Below are 27,206 nucleotides of genomic sequence, written 5' to 3' on the forward strand. Positions count from 1 at the left end.
CAAGACGTCATTCAAATCTTTACTTTATTTACCTAATGGGAACCATATCTCTCCACGAGCCAAGACTTTATTACATTGTACGAGATGCGGCCTTCTCAAGAGGAGAGCAAAACTGTAATTGAACGCACAATTTCTATGATGAAGATGTGATAGGCAAAGAAACCAATTTTTGCTTCGGCATGGTGGCTTGGAAAACTTACATGGTGTGTAGACGTCTCGATCTTTTTCTCCTATCTGCATAAACTCAACTATCTGCACGAATCACTTTCAGCACACGGCGTTTGGCAAACTGACCTTTTGCGACTGATTCGAATCAAATATTCAGTATCTAAAGACAGCCGGTGCATTACAAAGGATGAATGCAAATTTTACGGTGTCCATTGTATGTTTTTCAGACGTTTCGTTTTGTACACCCCTTTTCTTCCTTCCCTTCCCCCAGATAAAAGGTCACGAGGGAATACCTCCAGGAAAACAATGCGTATTAGTTATTGGCCTTGTAGCTTTTCGAGACGCACAACGAATATAACCAGAACATAATAGTTGTTTAATTACTGACTTGTCAATTATTCAGTTTAAGAAACATTTTCCCAACAATAAACACCGCAATCAAACAAATAATCAATTATCTCGAATAATTTATAATACTGGGGATGGTAACTCTGGCATTTGGTTAATAACGTTACAGATCCCTTTGAAAGTGTTAGTTTTCTAGAAATATCAGACGCCGTACTGATGAACGCAAGATTAATCCAGTAACTCGATCAGTGATTCCAAATTACTATTAGGAAGCAATACAATATGACAATATGTTTTCTATATCAAGCGGTCACACATCTGGATCGTGTTAATCCCATCAAGCTAAAGAAAATGAAGAATGAATAATGGCTTATTACATAACAAATGTTCAAACAGAAATAAAGAGATCAAATGCTTTTGCTCGCCAAACTGTATTCAACGTGAACGTGTTATCACGGAAGGCAATACATTTCGGAACACTCTCGAATACATCTGACGCCTGAACGAGCCCCCCTTCCCCTTACTAACAACATGTAACTACTGGGCCAGAAACCCCACCGTAGCTTGCTAATAATACCTGACAACTGGACCAACCATCCTGCATCTTACTAACAACATCGGACTACTGGACTACTTTTAGCATCGGGTTACTGGACCAACCACCCTCCATCTTACTAACAACATCAGACTACATAATCAACCACCCTTGACCTTTCTAACAACATCATGCTACTGGACCAACAACCCTCCATCTTACTAACATTTGACTACTGGACTGACCACCCTCCATCTTACTAACATTTGACTACTGGACTGACCACCCTCCATCTTAGTAACACTAAGGCATAGCCACACATGCGAAATAACCAAAACCATCAAAAACGCTAAAAGCACTTCAAGGTTGAATATATATGGCAACGCAAAAATGTTTTTGTTTTGCTATTCAGATAAATGACAACTTTACTCACAAGAAACATTATTTGGTGGGTTTTCCGGGCACTTTGACTAATTATTGGCTATAGCATGCCAATTAAATTGGAGCTAAATGTCTTCAACAAGGACATACCTAGATAGGTGATCAGGACTAGCCTGTACAAGACAGAAACGCAGAGAGTGTAAAATAATCATCTGTAATCCTAACTCTCTTCGAAGAGATGAAATTGTTCAGGGTATCATCATTAATAGAGATCTTGAGCTGGATTCAGTTTTGACATTTGTTTCCATTCGAGAAAAGCGTCAATGCGGATAATCTAAGTTGTCTTATGTCCTGCTATGAAAACGGGATACGCTACATAGTTTTTCCCTTAACAATGTGTCAAGGCTCGGTTCACTTCAATTGTAACTTCTCTTAACTCTCCTTTTCTATAATTAATTTTAGTACTACAACACCAAGAACTGACAAAGGACATAGGTGACTTACATTTCCGCATTACAGTGTCTAAATTCTAGAATTCTGTAAGCTACCCACATCTCTTTCTATTTTCTGACACCAAATGTGAGAGATTTATAGGGGTTTCCTACAGGTTGCAATCAGTGAAACTGATTTTTGGTTCTTTCTGTACTTCTGTGTATTGTCCTAACGGGTTTGAAAATGTGATGGATGTCAGTATATTGTTTGCCAGGTTTTTCAGTAATGTGTGTGTCCACGATCTTTAGTTATTAATCGAGAGATGAAACAACCTCTCTGTCGATTGACTAGAAGGTATGTTAGACCCATTATCAATAATTGTCTTCGGTTAACGATGCAATAGGTCGTAGGTGCTTACTCTTAATGTAATATGGAGATGCAATTGTTTTATTTGACTTCCATTTGTCATTTTGATAGCTGGACTTTGTAACTGTGAAGTGTTTAGGTCACGAACAAATCTATGATAATTCAAGCTAACATCAGAATCTCGTCCACCACAAAAGTGATAGCGTTATTATGAGATGTAGCCAATCCCCAGATCGCATTGACCTAATTTACGCATAGAAATCTTCATCTTTTATCACAGAAGGCTGTTCGTGCTCTTCACTGGCAAGGGACATTTCCTCATTTTCTGCCACCAAGGGACAATTCCTTCTTGGAAAATGATACCTTAATAACACTGATGCATTATCATAAAGTAAGAATAAGTTTTTAATTTAAATATTATAAGGAACTGGTTTTAGGTTAACTCTAAAAAAGAACGATAAGGACGATACTGATGACGACTAATATAATAACATAAAACATAACCCCAGAAACAGGTCTGTAGTTTTATGCAATCCATGTTTAGTGCCTCTTTCAACAATAATATTACTACTTAGTATGATATATTCACTTTTATACATGTACAATATTTAAGAACTATACATATACATATAATGATCCCCAGATGGGTCAATGTCGGTTACAATCGTAAAGTGCACCCATCATTGAATAAGAATTTTAAAATGGCCAACAAAGAGTACCATCACATGTTTGTACGAAACATTTCAAGTCCAATTCGTGCTTTAGAACAAAATATTGCATGGGTTTGAAAATTTTGTGCATATGCAACTTTAAAGAAATGTCAAAAAACAACAAACAATAAAACTATATTTTTGAACTAATATTATTAAAATTGTTTGCTCTAAGCTTCCTTTTGGAATAGCGCATAAAACTTTAAAATCGATATTTGAAACGTTCCATATTAAGTTAATACCTTGATTATTGACCAGTTTCTTCGTAAATTCAAATGCCATTTCGAAATGGACGGATTGATGTTAGACAGTGCTCCACTGACTTTTTTGTATCCTATTAAATAGTTATCAAGATAATGCATTATAAGGCTTCAAAGCCATCTGCCTGTGCTATGCACTCTGTATTGTTATAGTGTACATATCTTGTAATATAAATATTTATTTTGATTGTAACAAAGACTGTTTGGAATTCATTAGGAACATTCTATATTATGATGGCTTGCTTCTGATTGTAACAAAAATCAGGAACATGTGTCATCTAATTTTGCTCTGGATTGGAACTGTTCACATTACACCACGCTACTGATGATGAAAAGCTATGTTCTTTGTATTCGTTGACTTGTGTCCATTCTGCGTCAAATTGGTCACATAATTCTCATCACGTTTGAGATCAATCAGTTGTTCCGACGTCTGCCTTTTGGAATACGGAATCTATTTAGAACATCTAGGGATATCCTTTCGTGGCTCAAATGGCCCACATCAGTCAGCATACTTGTGAGAGATCCAATTATAATAACATTTACCATCAAATGTTCTATTGGCTTCCTTATCTGACAGCGAGAACAATCTGTGTCGCAGGCCATACTTATTTTCATTTTCTTTTCAGAAAGAAATCGATACCTAACCCTGTTTACAATTCTGAATATTAGTTAACTTAAAACTTGAGTGTTCTACTAATAGCGTCAGTGAGATATGACTTTTCTTGTTATATCAAGAATAAAATAAAGTTCTGTTCTTAGAAGAGAGAAGGTAGAATGAAACAAAACAGAGACATAAATAATTTGTCAAGACACAGAACAAATGATAGCAATATCTTATTTTTAGTCAACTCAAAGCGCTATTTTCGAATAGAGACTAAATGTACGACAAACACGACATGCTTCACCCTCAAGTTTGCTTATTTATTCCCGCCAAAATGTAAAGATGAATGAAAAACTAATGTGCTGCTCTTTTAATATACATGTAAGAAAACTCTTCGTTAAGGCATCTGAAAGTCAAAAATAGTGACAAAAACGCAAATAAATATTCGACAATGACTTGTTAAGATACATAGAATGCAAGTTCATATCTCCCGTGAAATATCTAAACATGGGTTTGAATGTTTACCTTTTTTAAATAGGTAATTAGTCTTTCTGACGTGTTTAGTTTCCTGGCAGTTCTTTCTATTCTGCTATTTACCTCGATCAAGTACCTGCTACGATAGACAAACGCAGTTTTCAGCGCCACACTCGAGTAGCTAATAAACAATCCCATTCACTGTATGAAAAGTTGCCTTTACAAATATTTAATTTATACATAAATACAAGTAAAGATGGAAAATGTATCAGTATCACCTTTACAATATCTTTACATAACAAAAATATGAAAGTTCATCTTTAGTCACTGTAAAGACTAAAAAATCATTTGAGTTGTCTTTACAAAAATAAAAGGCATTGAAACTTTGGCTATACAGATATTAAATCCACACTAAACTGCAAGCTTTTTGCCACATGCTTACATACTTTAAATAGTTTGTTCACTTGGCTTCATTTAACTTATGGACAGATGGTTTAGTTAGGTCTACCAAAGAGATGTGTTTAACATGACATTTCCAGTAAAGCTGCAATAACTCCAGATAAAAGTGAAAACTGATAACAATAGCAAATGATCAATAGTTTTAAAAATGTATTGCAATCATTACATCAAAATGTACAGTCAACATCAGCTCCACAATCGACTAGCCAATACACAATCCCTCTGGCGTAGCCAATACACACTCCAACTGGAGTAGCCAATACACACTCCAACTGGATTAGCCAACACACAAACTCTCTGGATTAGACAATACGCACTCCAAATGGAGTACCTAATACAAAATCCCACTGGAGTAGACAATACATAATCCAGCTGGAGTAGTCAGTACACAATCCCATCGGAGTAACCAAATACATAATCCCACTGGAGTAACCGAAACACAATCCCATTGGAGTAACCAATACGCAATCCCACTCTAGTAGCCAATATACAATCTTTTCTCCATACATGATTTACTAACCAAGACAGAGATTAATCGTGACACTAAGTACAACTTGATTGGAATCAGCGGCCTACACTTGAAGTCATTAACCTTTAGTTGGATTTGTTTTCGAACAGAAGTAAAAACAATGAAGCGGTATCTATCAAACCCAATGGTGTATTTGATAATGGGGTTTCTTTGGTAAAAATGAAGACAAAGTTTAGGATTGAATTAAATGTTCAAGAACATATTAGTGAACTTACTTCAAACAATGATATGATATATTAATTGATACTAAGTACCTCATAGGCTGTACTTTGAAAATTCAACATAAGTATTCATATTGAATGTATTGCAGCTACATTAGAGTAGTATGATTAAATGAGTTATTTTGTCAGGCGTGATGCGATACATCTTTGCATCAATTTAAACCATTGTGTAGACTTTGTTCTTTTGTCAGTTGAAAAGCTTATACAAGTGTATGTGGGTTTGTGTGGGTTCTTTTAAACTTTACTTTCTTAAGGTCCAGACTACAAGTATAACATTCTTTACTCTCTTAATCCTTTGTAAATTTTCATAATATCATTTTCATGGACTTAAAGATGAAGGAGTTTTATATATTGTTATCAAATAGTAGATATTATTCAGTTCCGGGAATTAATCATTGTGAGGACACATTTAAATAACAACTCTCTATTCATCAGTTGAGCGACAGAAATAAATAATTAAATGAATACATGAATAAATAAATGAAGACAAATGATTAACGCTTTTAAATGTTTGTTTAATTTTGTAGTCTTATACAGTATAGAACTGATATTTTTGACGAAATCACATTTTTAACATCAAGAAAGTCTTGTTAAAAATAAAAGGAAACATACTACAAGATGTGTTGTCAAATTTCCCCAAATTATTGTATGAAAGAAAATATATGCTGTCTTTCATCTTTGCAACCTTATTTTTCTTTCGGAATACTGGAGGTATTTCCCTCGTGCCATAAATGTGTTGCTATAAAAAGGCAATGCCTCACGAGGAATAAATTGATTGGAATTGCGATGTTGGTACAATCCCATAAAACTATATGAGAAAGCGGAGCTATAACTAACGATAAATTCAGCGAACACCGCTATTGATTGCCAAACTGGTATATGAGTACGAGATTGAATTGATTCCGCTCACAACAGTTCTCTGGGCTCTTTACTTGGATTGTTGTTTTGTTTGCAGCTAAGGCACGCATGCTCAGCGATGATATCGAGATTCAGTGGCAATAAATGCCAAGGGGGAAGGATTTCTTTTTCTTGTTAGTGTTCTTCTACATGTGGAAATCTGTACCTACCCAATGCCTTGATAGCCGCTCATGGCACCGGTTTACCACGTGTGGCCAATTGTTACTATGTTACTCACTCTTATGAGGTAGGTGGATACATAGTTTTTTTAATTATCTGTAACTTGTTTGAACAAATGACGTATCTGATTGAAGTTTTATCGATTGATGACTGACTGAAAACAGTTGACTCAAATCCAAACAAGGTCTCAACATCTCTTTTCCTTGTAATAATTTATAAACATCAAATCTCTTGCTCCTCACGTTTAACGTCACGTGGCCTATTTGCTAGTAATGTCCATTTCCTTTCATGTTTATATTCATCCATCCGATTGTTTTTAATAGTGTATATGTAGAAATTTCTTTATCTTGTCGAGAGTTAGATCGACGTAGTTGGTTCAAATGCAGCACTTTGATATATTTCCAACTTAATACCAATTTTTATTTTTTATTTTGCTAGACAGCAATTTCTGCATTCAGTGTTTATTGCTGTTTAATTTCATGAGACATAAATTTTGACGATTTTTTTTTCTAATCAACCAAGAGATAGATTCATGTCCATTTCTCTCACACATGATTATCATACTTAAAATTATTGCGTGGTATAATATTGCCGATTTTGCAGTTGTGCTACGGAGGAGAAATATTGTTTCTCAGATAGCTTTGGACCAAAAGTAAATGTACCTTCCGATAATGTTCATTATTTAATGACATACTTACAATATTATTCAGACATAATTCATGTGCCAGACACAACTAATTTGCCAGACATAATTATTTCATTACATGCATAATAAAGGATGCAGTCATCTTGATAACGCGTAATTCCATAGCAAAATTATTTTCCCACCACAACTCATCCTAAACATTTCATCAAACACGGGACAATTAAATTATATAGATATAAAAACTGATTCTAAGAAACATATTTAGATATATACATCTCATTTAAATACAGACTTGCCTCCCACCCGTCCACCTAAATGTGAGTACTTTGTCTTGAAGCATTTAATTGGCTGTATTGTATTATTGTATCGTATTGTTCCAATACAGCTGGACCATGTTCTTTGACCTTTTATTATAGACGATATTGATTTTTAGGGGTGTAATATACGCAAGTAAAAGTTATGAAATAGAAAGATAGGTTTACACGTTGACATCGTGAATATATAGCTTTGAATAATGAAAAGTTGTTTTGCATTCATTTGTTACCGGATAAGTTACAACCCATTCAACTACTGCAAGCACCGTTTATTACAGATCCTTCATCGGCCATAGCGTGCAATTGTATCTGATGCTTTTACAGTAAATAGTGGAACATAGTAGCAAGCACAAGAGTATTATCATCGTGGTAATCTTTGTAGTATGAGCCATTGATTCCGGCATTGTTGTTTTCTTTTGCCTTGTGATTGCCTCCTGTGCTGTTATTTCCTCCTGCATTCAGGTGACAAAAGAGAGATTCTATGAAAAACATTTCTATGAACAATAACCACGATTTTGATTACGTATTTCATATACAGATAGAAAAATAAACTGTCTGTTCAGAAAGAAAAATAAATCATATACAACAACAAAATTTGGTTAAGTATACGCAAAATTAAACAACGCGCTAACGTTCCCGATTTAAAAAGAAATTAAAGTGGGCATGTTTCAGCACTTTTCCGCTGCAGGAAAATGCATGTCCATCAATTCATGATTTTGTTTTAGCATCGATATTTGCGAGCCACAAATACACCGTGCATGTGTTGTTAATCCATAATTTTGACATTCGTTCATCACAAGATCTTGCTATTGAAATGCCGCGATTATCTAAAATGTTTGTTTTATGCGCTGTATAATAAATTAAAAAATAACAACTTGCGATTTTTCAAGTCAACTTCTTTTGTTTTCACCGTACAAATCCATAGTCACTTTATATACCTGGCCCACATAAACCCAAAACACTATCCTGTCAAAACAGGACATGTTTTCAGATGGACAAGCTATTGCAATAATATTTTTTGCTAGACATGCTTTTCTTAGATATTCTGAGATACATTTCCCTCGCTTTTTGTTATTTTTTTATGCAGAGCGGAAGAATATCCTTCAAGATTCGAAAATGCCTCGGCTGCCATCGACAGACTTCTTCAAGGTTACGATATAAGATTGAGGCCCAACTTTGCAGGTAGGTTAGACCTATATAACACATACATAACCTATTATGTAAATAGGGCCATTTTGTAACTTATATAACGCCTACGTAATGTATTATATAAATAGTAACATTATACAAACTATACAAGGACTACATACTGTAATATGTAAATAAGACCATTATATAAACTATATGACGCCGATATAACGTATTATGCTAATAGCACGCCTACGAAACGTATTAGAGGAACAGGACCATTATATAAACCGGCAAAGTATGGTACGCATGTCAACAGTGGCACGCCAGACTCATTGGAAAGGCACGTGTAACCGATTGTAGTGTTGTATTGTATGTACTAGAAACGAGAATTAGATTAACGGGACGAATTTTACTTAGTACACAGCACTTTACAAATGAGTGGACATGGCAGATGAATTCTAAACGGATGCCGAACCCTAAATTATGAAACAACTACGTAAAGCATTATGTAAATAGTACCAGGACCATTCTACATTTTTGAAATTTACGCAGGGTTATATTGCTGAGAATGATCACGAATATCGTGACAATGTCAGCGATCTTTTCAGAGCATCTCGATCATAGCAGTGATCCCTTACGTCTGCGACATGTATTTACATTGTAATTATCCATAATTGTCGATCATAGCAGTGATCCCTTATGTCTGCGACAGGTATTGACATTGTAATTATACATAATTGTCGATCATAACAGTGATCCCTTATGTCTGCGACATGTATTGACATTGTAATTATCCATAATTGTCGATCATAGCAGTGATCCCTTATGTCTGCGACAGGTATTGACATTGTAATTATACATAATTGTCGATCATAGCAGTGATCCCTTATGTCTGCGACAGGTATTGACATTGTAATTATCCATAATTGTCGATCTTAGCAGTGATCCCTTATGTCTGCGACAGGTATTGACATTGTAATTATCCATAATTGTCGAGTATTGTACTAGTGCTAGAAATAATATACCCGCAATTGTAAATATATACAATTAAGCAGAACATTCTACATATTTTTTAGAATGATGTTTCAGTTTCTTGCTTGCGCTGTTAGCATTTTATTTACATGAAAATTATTTTGAACCATTTCCAAATATTTATACAAATTATCCAAATATGACTAATTTTGGAATTGATGCTTGGTTTTCACCGTAAATGATACAAAAGATCAACTGTGATAGCAAGAATGATGAATGGTTGTGGTATCCTTAGGCAACATGAGGATATAAAGAAATGTCATGCCTTGATTTATTGAATTTTTAGGACAGGATGGTCTTTTTCTCCACAACTTTATCAAATCTCTAAACAGCTGGTGTTAAATCATTAGTTATTTCATTGTGTGGATTTATATCTTCTTTTAAACTGACAGCTCAGATAGATTTCTATTTACGAGTGCATGTGATCAATGTTTGGAGAAAGAAACACTAATCTATCCACGGAAAGTCCTTAAAATGACCTTTAACATGGATGACATAACAGAAAACCTTTGCGGAAAATGCATTATCCTAAACTCGTCTCAGAACGTTTGCTAATAAGTTTGTTGTGCTGCATAAAAGTTGGATTCTAAAAGCGACAAAATTTACATACTTTGAAAACTACTGACATCAATTGGAAAAATAATTATGTATAGCAACATCACGGGTACTATTTTCTGCTCGATGTATGCATTGTAGCGGTTATTTAACGTAAATATGTTGATTTAGAATCGATATTTTCTACGACTACTCTGAAACGTTTGCACAAGGTCTCACACTTGGCAAACAGACAGAGAATAGAGGAGTTGAGTGTTAGATTATACAAACAAATTATCTAATGATGGGATGCTTTCTTGCCTATTACACATGTACAACCTTTTACCGTTTATTGTTTCATGGTTATGTACAATACGATTGCACTTACACTGTTTCAATAAATGAATAACATAACTGTTTTGTGTCACTAAGGTCTCTGTAATTTCTGTTCGATTGTCATCTTCACTGCCATTAACTGACATGAGAACGATGCTTTTACAACGATTTAATGGTAACAAAATATGTCAAAGCCTAATGTATTTCGTAATGTAAATGCTAAGCAATATAGAATCTATGTCGCGTTTTGGACCGAGACAAGGAAAGACCAGTCAAGGTTTTCTTCCCCACGAGACTTGCCGCGGGGGGGGGAGACATATAATGTAACCCTGCGACTGGGATTTCCATGTCTCGGTCCAAAACCCAACGTATATTCCTTTTCTCACCCAGTAATTTCCTTTAAAGTAAAAAAGAAATTCTCACTTGTGCAATATAGTTCACGCGCAAATATTTACATGGGGTCCATTAATACAAATATGTTAATAAGGACTGTGTCGCGACCGTGTCATTTTGCGTGAGCCAAATAAAATAACAACATAAAACGTTGCTTAGTATTGAGGTATTATCACATTTAATATATGGATGTTATATGAAATTAACAATAAATAGCTAATATTTATTACCACAAAAATGTTTCATTTTCATCAGTTCCAATTTAGAAAATTATATTGCAAATAATGGATCGATACTTGGCCCACACCTCTGTTGTAGTGTATAGGCTATTATTATAACGAAAAGTTAAATGTAGCGTGAGTGTCCATGCTTGGGTTATTCACGGGTAATTAGTGATCTGTGTCACTATCGTATATAACTCTCCTTTTTGTTTGGATGAGTTGAAACTGTTTGTGACATACTTGTGTTGTGCTAAATATTGATTTTAAAATTATCCCCATGTATCAAAGACCATCCAAATATTGACCCATGTGCGAAACTTTCAAGTTCACGGATTCTTTGAAAACTTATTTTTCTGTCTTGGAAATATGGCAAGTGCTACAGTTAAATGTACTTATGGATTAATGTGTTGCGGAATAAACGATTCCTTCTGGCTGGTAAGTGCATTATTTGTCATTAAATAGTGTAGGTATATTTTTGATTCAACTGGGGCACAATGGATATGCTTAACAAAATAGAATAAAGCATGTTTGACATAACACATTTCTGGCTGTTACTAAGTTTTATGCAGTTGTTAAGAGAGCTGGGATGCTATGACGTGTATGTGTCTATAGTCTGTGTGATGGATCAGTGTTTTTGCTCATAGTTCATTTGACACAGAATTGAGAATTTTATCCTATCTGTAGCACAGTCAATTTTCAGGGCAGCGTCATTAAATGTATCTAACAATATATAATTTGTTTCACACGAAGTATTTAAAACTAGTTAGGTAGCTTTAGCTACATTTAATGACCCTGACCTGAAAAGGTACTGAGGTAGGCCTGCATTAAATTTGAACATGCCGTGTGTAACGAACTAGCATAATCCCTAATACCTAAAAGCTCGACATCGTGTGCATGTGTTTCTCTCGCTATCTCGAAATGTTTTTGTATGGTGTGTTCTCAAAGATGGATTGACCTTAAGTTACTATGTTTTCGTAATATCTTTGTTGTTGGTGTTGTTGTTGTTGATTTCAGAACAACTTCATCATGCACAACAGAAGACAACAAGGGTTTCTTTTTGTAAGTAGTTCTGAGCGCGTGGACACCTTGACTGAGACGACTGGTCTGAGATGACTAGACTGAGATAAGAAAAGTAAGGCTTGCAAAACAGTTAGATTTTTCTGTCCCTTGGGTGAGAAAATAATATCTCAATATTTATGTCCAGACTGTTTTAGAAGCATAATATTTATCCGAAACTAATGACTATTGTAACTGCAATATCTAGACCTGGTGATTTCTCAAAAGTAAACGAATTTTGTATTCCTGAATGATAACATTCAAAACCATCACATCAGTGCCGTTCAGCAGCAATAACCAGAAAAATGTGAAAAGTTTCCAAACGTTTCGAGCTAAACAAGCTCTTTGTCAGGAGAAGAAACAACTTGATATCTACAAAGGAAATACTATATAAAACGCCAAAATAAATTCATGCCTCCTACATACTTGGATAACAAAGCGTACGGTAAACACGACTTGCAAAATGACTTGCCTGGCTGTGTCTGGTTACCTTATTTGACAGGTTTTGTGCGGATAATAGACGGGATATAATTAATATCATAAATAGACTTATTAATTTATTCAAATCCACTGTTCAAGTGTAGGTTCCAAGACAATGATTACTTTAGAATTTAGAATTTTCAATTAATGTTGTAAATGAATGATTAATCTTAAATTACAACACATCTGTAAATTTGGATCGATGGATTCCCAGAGACTGATGTAAAACAGGAATAAATTATTTGTTTACCAAACCCCTATTAATTCACATTTTCAGATGACCAATAACGTAAATTTATGTTAATAACTCCAACGTGAAATTGAAATCTAATTGCACCCAAGACCGATCATGAATTAAAATGCTCATATTGTTTGCTAATAGAATCATGGACACAAATTTGTTATGTAAATATTTTTTTTTCTTTGCATATCAAAAGCATGGACAAAATTTAAGTACATAATATAAATAAAGTATATATAAAAAAATGATCCAATTTCCAATTTTACAGTCTACCGAGAATATAAAACACAACGATTAACGGAGAATAAAGAAAACTTACATGACACTGATTCTTTCTTCAACTATACACAAAGTTAGGTTTTTCCGCCCTTAAGATGTCACAAAAATGGCCTGTAAAAATTAATGAACTCAAGGATAACATTACGCTTTTTGACATCAATTTTAGGCACAGAGTAATCATTTTCAAATTTTGCTAATTATTACTGCTAATAATAATAATAATAATAATAATAACATACATTAAGATGTTTTCTTTGATTCCTTCTTCTTTAAGCATTTGGGTTTAAGTGTCTGGAATTGGTGGATCCAGGAGGTTTATTTTTCTTTCCCATCTTTTAAATTCTAGCCGAGAATATGAGTAATTCCAGTCAAAACATTGTCATTGAAAAAATGAACAGTAGGTGAGAAATATTCTTTCCCAAATTTCTTGCAATCTTGTTCCTAATCTAATACGATATGTGGACGTTATTATTTATGAACGTCTGTTGTGTCTCTCCTACATAAAGGTGGACACATAACCAGCTTGTGACGAAAGAGATAATATTGTTTGTTTTGCATTTAGGATTATAAATATTCAAGCTTTCTCCGATAATTGTTGGGGAAAATTTGATAGTTTTTATCATGTACTGGCACATTTAGCGTTAGTTATCTTTAAAGGTTTTTGATTTGCAGATGGGTTTTTAGTTGATGGGTATCATCAGTGTAACTAAGACAACAGTGTTTCTTAGATCGTTTGGTCTGCAATAGGCCACCACATATGGCATGTCATGAGAGGTGGGTACGAACCGCACTTTCAGAGTACATTTCTTGTTTAACCTGTGTATATTTGTCATAATCAAAGGTTCGTTCTTGGTTTTGTTTGTCCGATCCTAGCGTTTCTAATTTCTCTATCAATTTTGTTATTACAACCTTTCTTGTCCCTTATAGCAAGAAGATAGCCTTCGTCGTTTTAATTAAACAATTTTGCTCATACCACCAAGTTCACGATTGGTTTCCAATGCAAAAAACGACATATTTCCGGACACAGTTTCAAGAGTTTCAGAGAACGAATTCTAGACAGAGAGGAAATTTAAGATAAAGAAAAAGCACCATTGCGAAATAACCGTGTAAGTGTATAAGAAAATGAGGCTACCACAACAATCAAGGCATATAGAAGTGTTGCACAATACTCCCTGAATTATAGAAGTTTTTGCTTGTGTGGATTCTGAACTGCTGATACTTGTGTTTAGTTTTGGCTCTTTTATCATTGTTTGTCTGTCATGGTCAGCCGGGTAGGCTGCCACATATTGCCTTGGGAGGACACCTTTGCTCCTATTTTCGCCGCATGTATAGCCAATAATTTGTTAAATATGCCGCTAATACAAACCAACCATCCACTTACTGCGAAATTCTTTGAATACCAAATTAGAAATGCACATCACTCGTGCTTGTTTTATCCATTTTCGTATTATAATTAGTATGTTTTACAATTCCTTATACATTTGGAGTTCATTTATTGGCCAAATCGACTATTTCTACACAATATATTGGTCTTGTATTAATTATCCATGGGAACAGTGAACTATGCCATGATTGAAATATGCTTTTCTAGTAACGTACATTCTTCAAGTCGTTGATCACTTGATGTATACAACTAGCTACATATACGTCTTTGTGAGTATCAAATTTAAATGCGACGGATTTCGTCTTTCCCAGGGACACAAGACTTGTATTGCAATGTTTTAACACAATATGTTTTTTCGTGCCAATACAAAGTTTTGGTCTCATGTGTTTGCATGAATTAATAATTAATTTACCAAAGGGATTCTGCATGTGAATTCAATCCAACAAGTTAGTCTCTATTATACGCATGGCAAGTCTTTCACAATTCAAATGAATGGTATCGTCTTGTTGTAGCAATTCCTTTAACAAAAATAAATGGTAAAACAACAGTCTTGAAAGCTGTCATTGACATCCTTCCACGAAATTTAATGTAAGATCGATGACAAACGTCGTGGTTTGGAGAGTTGTTTAACGAGTTCACAGAAGAGTCTTATCCCTGGTTGTCACAGAATCTTTCTTTCCATCTATGGTACAGACTTTTAATTCTGTCTTAGAACAATCTTTAGTGACCAGTGTTTATTCATTTTATGTTATTCGGCATGCAATTGTTTTCTGCATTCATGTGTAGCTGTACAAATTGGTGCTAAATGCTGTCTTCAGGCTCCAGAGGTAAACTCCGAATCCTCTTCTTTCAAAAGGGATCCCTAAAAACAATAATATGATGCGGCTAAATGAACGTAGCGACAGCACAGAGGCTATCCGACATTTTGCATCTTTAAACCCCCATTTCATGGAGGTTCCCATCACAATTGAGGCACTATACTTCTGCTCCATGACCAAAGTGGACCAATCCTTCTCTGGCTAAAGATCTCGGAGTAAGTTTTTTTCAAATATTTAGGCAATGTGCATTTGAATGTTTGGAATCGAATGGCTACACAACAATAGCTAGACAAAGCTACAAGGAACGTGTTTTCATTTCTGATTAGTGATTCTCGATGAACGTATAGTATACAGGATGTCATTTGAATGCACGCAAGACATCCATAGATGGACATACAGACCTCACCACTTTCATTTGTGCATCGTCATAGCTGTGCTGCATCGCTAATTTAGCAGGACACATCATCAATCTGATGGCAGGGCACATCATCACTCTGTATACAGGGCACGTCATCACTCAGTTCGCATGGCCCGGTATCGCATTAAACGTCATTGGACGTGGAGTCAGTCGGTTCACGCCATAGATTCGGTGTGGAATCCCTCTTCTTGAGTGAACATCTTTACTCAAGATGATCATTCTTTGCTTTTCGGAACGTATTTATATTGAAAGACGGTACCCGTACGATTACCGTGTTGTGATCCGGAAGTCGCACTCTTTTCTCGTAATCCGTTATTACATCCAATCCAACATACAGTTTTGTGCGGTAGACTCATTTTTACAAGACATTAAGGCTTCTTTCAACACGTCTAAGATCACTACTTGACTCTTACAATAGATAAGTGTCAGTCATTTCATTCTGCATTTGGGATGAAGTTGCCCGTACTTATATCGGTACTGGTAACTGTGATGTTTAGTTCCAACAGTGACAAGAATTAAATTAGTCTCTTCGGGATGTCCGTCGGTCCAAGCTCTTAAACGTTCTTCTAGGGTGATAGTCCCCAAGGTGATCTATGCACATGTAACTGTCGCTATCAAAGTAACGGGCACACTCTTCGTAAGGTGTCAAGACGTATGACAATTTTAGACGAACATTGGCCGTCACTTAAGCAGTAATGACTGCATTGCCAACCTCTCGGGGGAACATATTCCATGACCTTTACGTTATTCACTGAGATCAATCTTTTATGATTTTATTCACATTTAATACGTTTTCCTTCATCTTCGTTGAGCTGACAGTATTGACTTGAACCTAGCAAGGATTCAGTCTTAGGCAATATCGGTAGTTGAAACAAATTTCTCCACATTATATTCAGCATGAGATAAGCAAAGATTGGCTTCCTACGTTCTGTTTACAATTTTCAAGTCGATTCCTTGTCGGAATAGGTACCGTTCTTAGAACGAATTCTGTCTTCTTGAGTGTGACACCAAGAAGGAGAGTCGCTGATTTTTTGCTACAATTTCAGAAACGATTTGACGTAGATTGAACAAATCTCTGGACTCGAATCCACGTCCTGTTTGTTTTGTTCTATGTACTCACGTGCCAAATTTCGTACACTTTTGACAATCGATATTCACGATTGATATCCTGAAATATTTTGAGATTCACGCATGCTCCTGTCAAGGCGTATATTTGACCAAACCATCGAATGTGTTCAACATAGATGTGTGCAGTCACAATTTTCAAGATGACTTGTGCGCAAAATTCGATCGAACACACATGATTATATTTGAATTGTTATTTCATGCGATTCGTCGGCTTAGTAATACAAGTATGTAGTATTGGTCCGTCTTCCAAACAAACTGTTACGTTGAATAAATATATTGATGTACCCCACGTCGACGTCTTCCATTATGCGTCGAAATTATGGATTTGTATTCAAAGGTCGGTCGTAATCATTTTCCCACATTTCTGCCACTTGGTATCCTTGACTTTCCAAACACTAACGTTTTTGTTGTACAACTCTTCCATAGCCAAATGATTTGTCACTTGTCTGTGACGATAACACGTACGACGTCACGAGGTAAACATCATGAAATTCATAGATGGTCTGGTGTTTTCTAAAGCCAAACTATCATCGGAAAAAGATCCAATCTTCTCTTCTCAATAGTTATTGGCATGTTATAGTCAAACAGTTCAAGACATCGACCCTGACACTTACGATTGGGGGGTAGTGGAATCTATCACCCACTTATCGCCTGTCTCTTGCGAACATTCTAAGTCACAAAGATAAATGGACAATAGTCTAGTTTCATTTTCTTGTTCCTGTCAATCAATATTTCCTCCTGTTAGTTGCCATGTCTAAGAATATAATATTGATTATCCAACTTAACGACTAGGTTACAAAAACGACATAGCTTCTTTCTTGGACAAACATGTAACTATTGTTACTCGTTTACACACGTTGTCCAAAGTGGGACACACTGTAAATACCAAACGACTTTTCTGTTGTAATTTCTTCATGAAATGTTACTCGTAAAACGCAGGATTCATGAACATTTGCCTTTATAAGCCGGTTTGACTTTCAGGAACAGAAGGTCTTGAGAATAAACAGCAACGATACCTCTCGCCACAACGAATATGTTGCTCCTGATTGCTAAATACTTGGTCACATTGGTCACAGCAATAACTATCTAAACAGGAGATCTCCACGAATTACACTTTGAATTTTCTGCATCTCAGAAACTCCACATAAGTTCTATTTCAAAATTCATCTAAGTTCCAACAAGATTTCTAATTCTCTCAGTAGTTTGGATCTGTCCGATTGTCTAATATTTTACCTTTATTTCCATTCCAGTGTATAGATTTTCTCTGAGTAAGCTCGAACCGCAACGATGGTTCGGGCTAAACACATCTGATCTTGGTCGTGATTATTGGTGGGAATACTTGTTTAGGTACTAGGGAATTGATTCAAAGATAAAACGTCACGTCGTAATTATGCAGGTGTATTAAATTTGATCCCAATAGGTGATCGCATATATTAAGTAATAACTGATAGTCGCAAGCGATATTGAACTTATGCTTGAAACAGCGAATTCAACTTTTCTAACATATACTCCAATAAGTCCGTAGTAAAGACAGACATTTATCTGCCGAACGTGGCAATTGAACTCTTTAAATTTGAGAGCTTAAGTGCAAATTATGGCTCAAAATTTTCTGAAGTGACTTTTTGGGTTGCTTTAAATGTGAAATAATCTTCAAGGCTACCCAACGACTTAACTCATTCGGCTCTGAGAAGGCAGATAGTGCTGGATCCGAACCACTCATGTTCTCTCCGAAATCATTAGAGTGAACTTCTGCTAACGCTTCTCTCAGAGTATGAGGCGACAAAAAACGTCGTCGATGCTCGGTTTCCAGTTTCGTCTTGGAATAATAATAATAATAATAATCATAAATAAATAAATAAATAAATAAATAAATAAATAAATAAGTAAATAAATAAATAATAAATTGTACTTTGAACAACGCCTACTCTTCAGAAGCTCTAAGTGCTTTAAAATATTAGCACATGAAACATATACAACGACAACAAAACAAACACCATGAAATTACAAATCAGACAAATGCTTACAATGATTAAGGAAGTTAACATTAAGTTTTTAAGTATGTTCTTTTAGTCGAAAAAGGTACGTTGTAAGATCACTTTTTTATGAGATCACAGTGATTTTGTGTCAGACGCCGTTTTCACAGTGTTAACAATGATACTTGGAGTGTCGAAAGAGGAGCTTAAGTCGATAGACGGGATACACACATGTGCGAGGTCAGATATGCATATTGGCTTGGAGTCATCCACTTCACATCGGAAATGCATCTCTTTACGCCTTAGTTGTTAGTCTCAGATTTAACTGAGTAGCTAGATTTGTATATTTTGAGTGTCATCAGTGTACAATTGATGAGAAACCGGGTGTCGATCCAACACTTGAGAGAAGTTGAGTACATTGACTTAAGGGAAAGGGGCCAAGAACAGGGCTGGAATGTTATTCATTTACGTACGCAATTTGTGTCATGTTGATTAAGTGGGATTTGCACCATTGTCACGTGAATAAAAAATCAAATTCATGCTGGAGACGGTGAAGTAATTTTATCATGGTATATTGTGTGTATTGTGTCAAATGCCCAAACAAGTGTCAAGTAGGGAGCGGACTGTGCCTAATATTTCAACTCTCCAACGCCGAGGGTGTTAACTTCACTTAGAAGGGCAGTTACAGTCATATGGCTAGGGCAATATGAAGACTGTACAAACGACCATTTGAAATCATTTGATATAGAAGTTGGGATAGAGCAAATTTTAGGTGAATGAGATGTTAGAAACAGAACAGTAACTCTTTAAATGATTAGGGTCAAGTGCTTTATTGCTTCATGACAATAATGTTTGAAAATTGATTTGACTAGCCTTACTCCCCATATATAATAATAACAATCTCATTCAGCAAAACAGAAAGAGTAGCAACAGATCAAATATTATTTTTATAGTATTAATAATATACTGGCTTTCACACACACATTTTTGTAAAGGGATTCGTTGATTTGGCGTACTCCAACACAGCGTTTTGATTTCTGCTATATAATACTACATCTACACTCGTTCGCAGTTTTAAATCGTATTTGTGATAGGAAAGATAGAAAACACGCTCTGACTGCTTTATGCTACAGCCTCCATAAGTTTGGAATTGCCCGTAGACTTTATTCTACCATTTATTCCTTTACTCAGCACTTCAGTGGTTATAGACATTATAAGGGTAGTAGGTAGTGATAGTGATTCTTTTTTACACCTTACCCATTGTCTGAGTTCGTGTGAGAATTGATAAGCAGATGACGTGGTGATATAATGGTTAGTACGTGTAGCCGTTGGTCAGTAAATACATTAATTCTTGTAAACGTCATATTGGTAATTAGTCAGTGCAGGTTTTGGTCAGTAATGTATAATTTCTGGTCAGGCAAACGGCCAACTGGTTAGTAATTGTTGTTTTAATATTGCATATAACAATTCTACTCCAGATACCAAAGGACCGTTTTTAAAATCATAAATAATAGTCTCAGTGTTAAATATACATTTAGTCCATAGTACCACATTAAAGGTAGTCATATGGGCAATTTAATATGGCATTCCAATAGATATCAGAGTGCTACACGTTCACATTAGAGCCGTAATAGTAATTCCAATTGATCACAGAGTGTTATTTGTTACGTGTCTAGGCTCTTACAAAACGTAACAAAAAGGGGTGAAAAAATCAACAACAAAGCATTTTAACAAATAATTTATTTCCCTAGAAACAACAAGGTAAAAGTGAGAAAAAGAACTTACGGTTTTACGAATCAAATTTAAAATAATCAAAGAATTAAAGAATATAAGTCATATTATTAAAAAGTCCTAAATGAATCTGACTTCGAGCCCCGATTAAACCCAAAATAGATGGCGATGATGTATATTGCAAACTTCTAAGTGATGTTGGGTCAACAGTTCCTTGTTGAATCACAGGAAATTTAATCCAGTTTTGACTCTCGGATAAATTTCAATGAGTGTCTTTGTCCAAGACTTCTGTATGAGCACTTATATATTTCCAGGAAAAGATTCACTTTTATTCCATTAAATAAAATTTCAACTCAGACTGGTCACAACAAAACACCTTTGTGTCAATGGTTTAGAACCCGAATGCCCAAATTCTTTCCAGAAAACAGTTATACACTAATTTAAGACGCAAAACAGATTCCCGTATGAGGGTCACATGGTCACCCTTCCAGAACTGAAATCAATGGTTGTTACTCTGGGAAAGAATAATAATAAAATAATTGTATAACAGAACCCTTACTGGTTCTGAATCGAGGTCAGGAACTAGGTCAGCATTAGATACAGTGTTTCTGTATTACAGCAATCATGTCAAACAGAAATGAACTGAATTTCTATATAAAAAATCGAATCCAGTAGACAAAGTTACCTTATAATAGCATGTCATGAAACACAAATCCTTAAAACAAACAAACAAATAATTAAATTACATATCCATAACATATTATTGATCCCATGGTGTTATACTATACAAAATACGTAAACGTATACATTTAATTTCTTATTCAATTGGAAAACGCGAGTCTAAAACATGGCAACTTTATATCAAGTAATTATGACAAATCGTATATAACTCGGCCCTTCAAAGACACGTGCTCGTGTACCATCATCCGTTGTACGCAGACCTAGTTTCTTAGAGTCAAAGTGACAGTTATTTTAATGAAAACAAAGAAAAGTAAGCCTGTCAAGTAAATGACTGTTCAAAAGGGGTCGGCAGTTGAAAATACAATATTTACCAACCATCTCGAGCATTTAAGTTCTTCAATCTGCAAGAGAGCAATACTTAGAGTGCAATCTGAGCATTCCCGTTTATCCATTTTATATTTAAGTTTTAACAGTCCGTGAATTAGTGGATTGTTCATAATATATCATTTTGATAGATCGATTGAGCGACAATAACTATGTCTCTAGTTGTTTAATTTTTATTGACGTTTCTGTAGACATGTGATATCAGATAACAAGTCCAACCTGTAGACATACCAACATGTTCTAATAGGTACCAAAATTGTATTTAATCATAGGACAAAATGTTCGAACATCTAGAAATGCAACATTTGAGAAAATAAACAACTTGTCTGTAAATCAACTCAGAAAAAAAAAGATTTGGTATAATATACGAAGATGATTTGAAGCAAATGAGACAACAAACAAGTAATTATCGAGAGAAGAGAACATTTCTCTTTAACATATGTTTCTCGAAGATCCAAAACTGTGGTGTCCCCCAAACTTAATACTTTTTGGCAGAACACATATTTGAGATAGTTAAGTGTGCGAGAAATCATATCTATTATATTTGGCCGCTATTCACTTGTTAATTGATATAGTCTCTCAAATTTGTAAACATACCATCCGAAATCACAGCGCAACACAATATTTGTACGTAATTAATAATTAACACGTGCATTAAAAAGCCGTGAAGAAATTCTTTCTGGTAAATTATCAGATTATCTAAGTTCCTTCGGATCCGTGGATGTAGAAGGAACCCGGATGTATGTTCATGTATATCGCAAGCGGTGGCTAATGGAGACAGGAGCTGCGGTTGCTCGTCGGTTTAGCGTGCCATACCGCTATTGAAAGGGTGTGAATTTGAATCACAACCATAGGAACAGCCGGGATCGCCTGCTATAGTTTGGCCTGGGAAGGGTACTGTATTCCAACTGCATCGACACTAGGAACTTACTCGTGTTGCTCTACCGTAAAGCAAGAGAAACTATAACACCAGAATCGGTAAATAAAAAATAAGTAGCACGTCACTCTTTCAAAATGTCGACTATATATAGCCATGTTAACATCCCCTTTAACTTTACAGAATAGCTGATTTCATAGTGGAGAGGGGCGTATCGCAGTGTATAGACCAATCAGCCACCCCAGAAGGAATATGGACTTTTTCGGGGTGGGGTGGGGGGTTGGGGAACTGACAAGTCTGTAAATTACAGCGGATCACTTCAACACTGTCATATGCATTGCTGTATATTGATTGAACATTTATCCTTTTGTATGGGGAAACAATTTAGCAGCACGAGTCTTATATGCAGAAACGAATCAGGCAGTCCAGATAACATTTTATGTCCCGGTCGAGTTACAAGACATTCACAGGGAACGTAAATGTTAAATATTTGGTCATGTCATACAATGCTTTTATTTTTAACGTCTCTGGTCAAAATGTGATTTGAACATTATTGTATTTAGTTATCGAGTGCATCACTCTGATTTCAACTCTGTTCATAAATAAATGAGACAAAAACTACATATGACATTCAAAGCATCCTTTTTATACACTAGAGTAAGATAATATTTCTGTGTCATTGATGGAGGGGAAAAAGATCAGATTTAGTCCTATCTCTCTGAAAACTTTAAACTTTACTGTCAATGTATCGAACATCTGTCACACTCTTAATTAGAAAACGTCAATAGCATGTCATAAGAAATGGAATTCATGCAGTGAGATTGATATGATAAAATAGGCACGCCAAATCATAACTGTCAACAGCAGTAACCCAGTCACATTAGCATTGCCATTTTCATTACCACCACCACCACCACCAGCACAACTGTCATCATAATGATAATGATGGTATGCAGCAGCTATAACATCCTTTTATTTCGTATTATTTCTCTGAAGTATATGAAGTAGTAATAGTAGCAGCAATAGTAGTCATAGTAGAATTAGCAGTGGTAGTAGTAGTAGCATTAGTAGTAGTAGTATTAGCAGTGGTAGTAGATGTAGTAGTAATATTAGTAACAGTATTATTATTATTATTAGTAGTAGTAGTAGTAGTAGCAATAGAGCGAATTTGCTCCACACCTCTTTTTCAGAGAAAGAAAATGACTGGTTTGCAGATGGTATGCATTCTGTTAAAGATGACACGAAATCCAGTTAAAACCACGTTAACTATTATCACATGCATGTTTTGTTTAACTTGGCTTAAACTCATCAAGTCTTGGGCTGTCAGTGCGCATTACTAAGAATCAGACGATGTGTATTTATAGATCGATCTTAAAAATCGATGTATACTTTAGACTTGCTAATTCTGAAATTCCTCTTGATTTTTTCTTTTACTGTTTCTTGATTGATATGTGTTCTCCAGTGATATAAACACTTCATCTTTGCGTGTACCTTCTATTTGCAATGGACATCTAAACTTAAATTAAAATTTAATTTACCAACGGAGCCATAGAGTCATGAATAAATCATCGTCCGTCAAAATACCAAATATGCATAATCAAGTTCTGGGCAAGCACAGTCGTCGTGATTTGTTTTCTCTTTCTTACAAAAAAATACTGTAAGTTCTGAGCAAACACGGTCGCCGTGCTTTGTTATCTTTCTTATCAAAATACTCTAAGTCTAATTTTATTAAGACGTTAAGGCATCAGATTTCTTTATTGCTTAATCACACACGGAAAAATGGGAACCAGCCTGGAAATGGGCGAACATCTAGGTTTCATCTATACTGATAAATATAGGTTTTCATCATGAGCACTCAAAACTTTTAGGTTCTTTAATTTTTAATTACATGGTGTTTGCATAGGTTTACTACGGGAACTGAATTACCGTGAGTCCTTAATGAACATAATTTCTTGACCTGAGATCGTAATTATAATTAGTTTATGCGATAGTATAATGATATAATGACCTCTGACCTCCCAAACTATAGTTTCTCTCAGCGCATTTTGCTTAGGGTATGATTTTTAAAGATTAAGATTTTCCTGGGTTTCTCAACTGAGCTTATTTTAAATGGACCCTGCGGATATTAGGTACTGTTAAGAAAAATTGAAATTCCCTTAACTTTAGTGTTCGATTGATGGGTGCCATTTCGGTGAAAGAGCATACAGCTTGGCTTTACTGCACGTACGCGTTTCTCGAAATATTGCTAGCTCGTGTTCATTTTCATTCCTGGATTTTAAAGGTAAATTGGAACGGGAACTTTTACTTTTTGTTTATTTTATGACTCATTCATTGCACTCTTCGAAGCTGGTATTGCCGATTATTTCAAAATTCATAATTTAATTTCCAATTTTAATAATTGCTGAAGTTAGAGTGCACTGGACAAGTTTATACTTAGTTATTTCGAGCATACTGGAGCAGCCATTTTATCAGCCATATACTTTGCATAGAGCGTAACTTTCCATAATGCATAATGCACATTCTAAAAAGATTTCTTTAAAAATATGAACATGTGCAAAAATAATAATAATAATAATAATAATATATTATATCTTGATATAATGAATGTTTAATATTTCATCACAACTCAATTTATATAATAATAAATTATGGTGTGCATAATACTTATAATCAAGTATTTTATAAATAATTAATCATAATGTATTGAGAATTAATTTAAAAATGCACTTTCCTTTTTAAAGAATTAGTAAACCTATTTTAATGATATTTTCATTAATAAAAGAATATCTAGGTCTATTACATTTAGTTGATGATCCTTTTTATATTATGTTTTTCAAATTTAGAATTAATTAGAAAATCTTTACGATTTTTAGTCCTTTTATAAGCAAGGGTGGGTTTGCGTTTATGTAGCTATTTAACGCTTGCTTTACATGATACTTTTAATAAATACCAAAATGTATTGAAAATCTTACCTGTATTGAACAAACATGGATTGTATTAAATAACAAAAGGAATGATATCTTCATTTCTATTTTTCATTTGACATTGTAAAGATTCAAGTTGTGTAAGAGAAGAAAGCAGTATTAATGATGACAATGGGGTCATTTCTATTTACAAAATGCTGACATAACTCTGTCGAAGATGATTTAAAAACAGCGTCATCCGAAATAATTATTCTGTATCTTTTTGCTTGGCTATATGATATCCCGTTTTTACTTGATTTAGGATGGCATGTAGAATATTCAACATATTGATTAATGTTCGTGTTTTTAACATGAACCATTGTAGTGATGCCATTATTTTCATTTTAGTTTGCCGAGGGAGGATTGGAGTGTTTTATATCCAATCACATCCATGTAGGGTTGGAGTGTTTTGTAACCAATCCGACCCAGAGAGGGTTGGAGTGTTTAAGGACGGACGGGTTGCTGAAGCTTGTCATCCGTTATTCTCTTTCGGACGTAAAATCGTCTTTGTCAAAACAGGAAATTAAAAATATTTTAGTCAAGTATTTGGTGGAAAAAGACATACTTGATGAAGGCGGTTTGGGATTAATTCTTAAGTATATATAGATCTGAAATGTAATTAAAGATGCGAAATTTTAAAAAGTACGGAAATTAAAAAGGAAGAATAAGGAATGGAAATGAAACTAAAAATGCAGTAAGAAGAGAGAGAGAGAGAGAGAGAGAGAGAGAGATTCAGAATAATTAAAGAGAGAGACAAAATTCAATAAGTGGAAAGAGAAATTCAATTGCCAATTCGAAAAGAAGAATAAAGAGATGAGTGGCAAATGCAAATAAAAATTCAAAAGAGAAAAAAAGAGAGATCCAATTAAAATTTTAAAAAGAAAACGAGGAAAGAGAGACGAAAATGCATTTTGAAACAATCCCTGATAATTTGAAATGGCCAAGGGAGCACTGGACTTTATTACTGCTGAAGGTACTTATTGGCAAAGATCGTCAAGTTTATACTTCACTGTCAGTAGAAGTTCTGATCATGATTAGGTGAAGGAATGTATTTTGAAGGATTATAGTTGGCACCTGATGTTTTGACAGGTTTCGATATTGCTGGAAAATAAAAAGGTGCTGCTCTTTTAAAAGGTTTGGTAAAGATTACGATACCCTTAGACAACTCATATTTGTTGAAGACTTTAAGAATTATATCAACACCTCAATCAAGAATTAGCTTGTTGATCACCAGGTCGACACTTTGGAAAATGCTGTTCGTACAGCTGACGACTTTTCCTTGACTCAAACAGATATAGTTACTAGTCTCCTTCTCAGACGTTTCTTAGCAAGAAAACATTTCAGTCTCAAGTGAATACAAATTTCAGTCTGTCACAATCTATAAGAATCAAATTTATGCTACGTTTAATCAGAAATCCCTATCTTAGGATATGCTTTATCACAGGGGTCTCAAACACGCGGTCTGCCAAGCCGTATCCTATTGCCACCCAAAATACCCTCATGCGGTTTGAGTTTGAGACGCCTGCTTTAACCGGACCGAGAAAAATGCATACTATGTTGTGTTCTGCATAAAAATAATACACTCATTAGATTCTACACATTGTAAACAAATTGACATTGTGACG

General features: G+C 34.9%; 1 protein-coding gene across 1 annotated transcript in view; it reads left to right on the forward strand.

Moving 5' to 3' along the window:
* The first annotated feature begins 6,608 nt into the window (after nucleotides 1–6,608).
* Nucleotides 6,609–27,206, forward strand: part of LOC149798086 (gamma-aminobutyric acid receptor subunit beta-like) — a 50,522-nt gene continuing 29,924 nt past the window's right edge. Inside the window, exons 1-2 of the mRNA XM_089960837.1 lie at nucleotides 6,609–6,628; nucleotides 8,609–8,703. Coding sequence (XP_089816963.1) covers nucleotides 6,609–6,628; nucleotides 8,609–8,703 — 115 coding nt within the window. The remainder of the gene's footprint in view (nucleotides 6,629–8,608; nucleotides 8,704–27,206) is intronic.

This window comes from Sinohyriopsis cumingii, chromosome 6 (assembly GCF_028554795.1).
Source record: "Sinohyriopsis cumingii isolate HCF-2022 chromosome 6, ASM2855479v2, whole genome shotgun sequence".
Lineage (NCBI taxonomy): Eukaryota > Metazoa > Mollusca > Bivalvia > Unionida > Unionidae > Sinohyriopsis > Sinohyriopsis cumingii.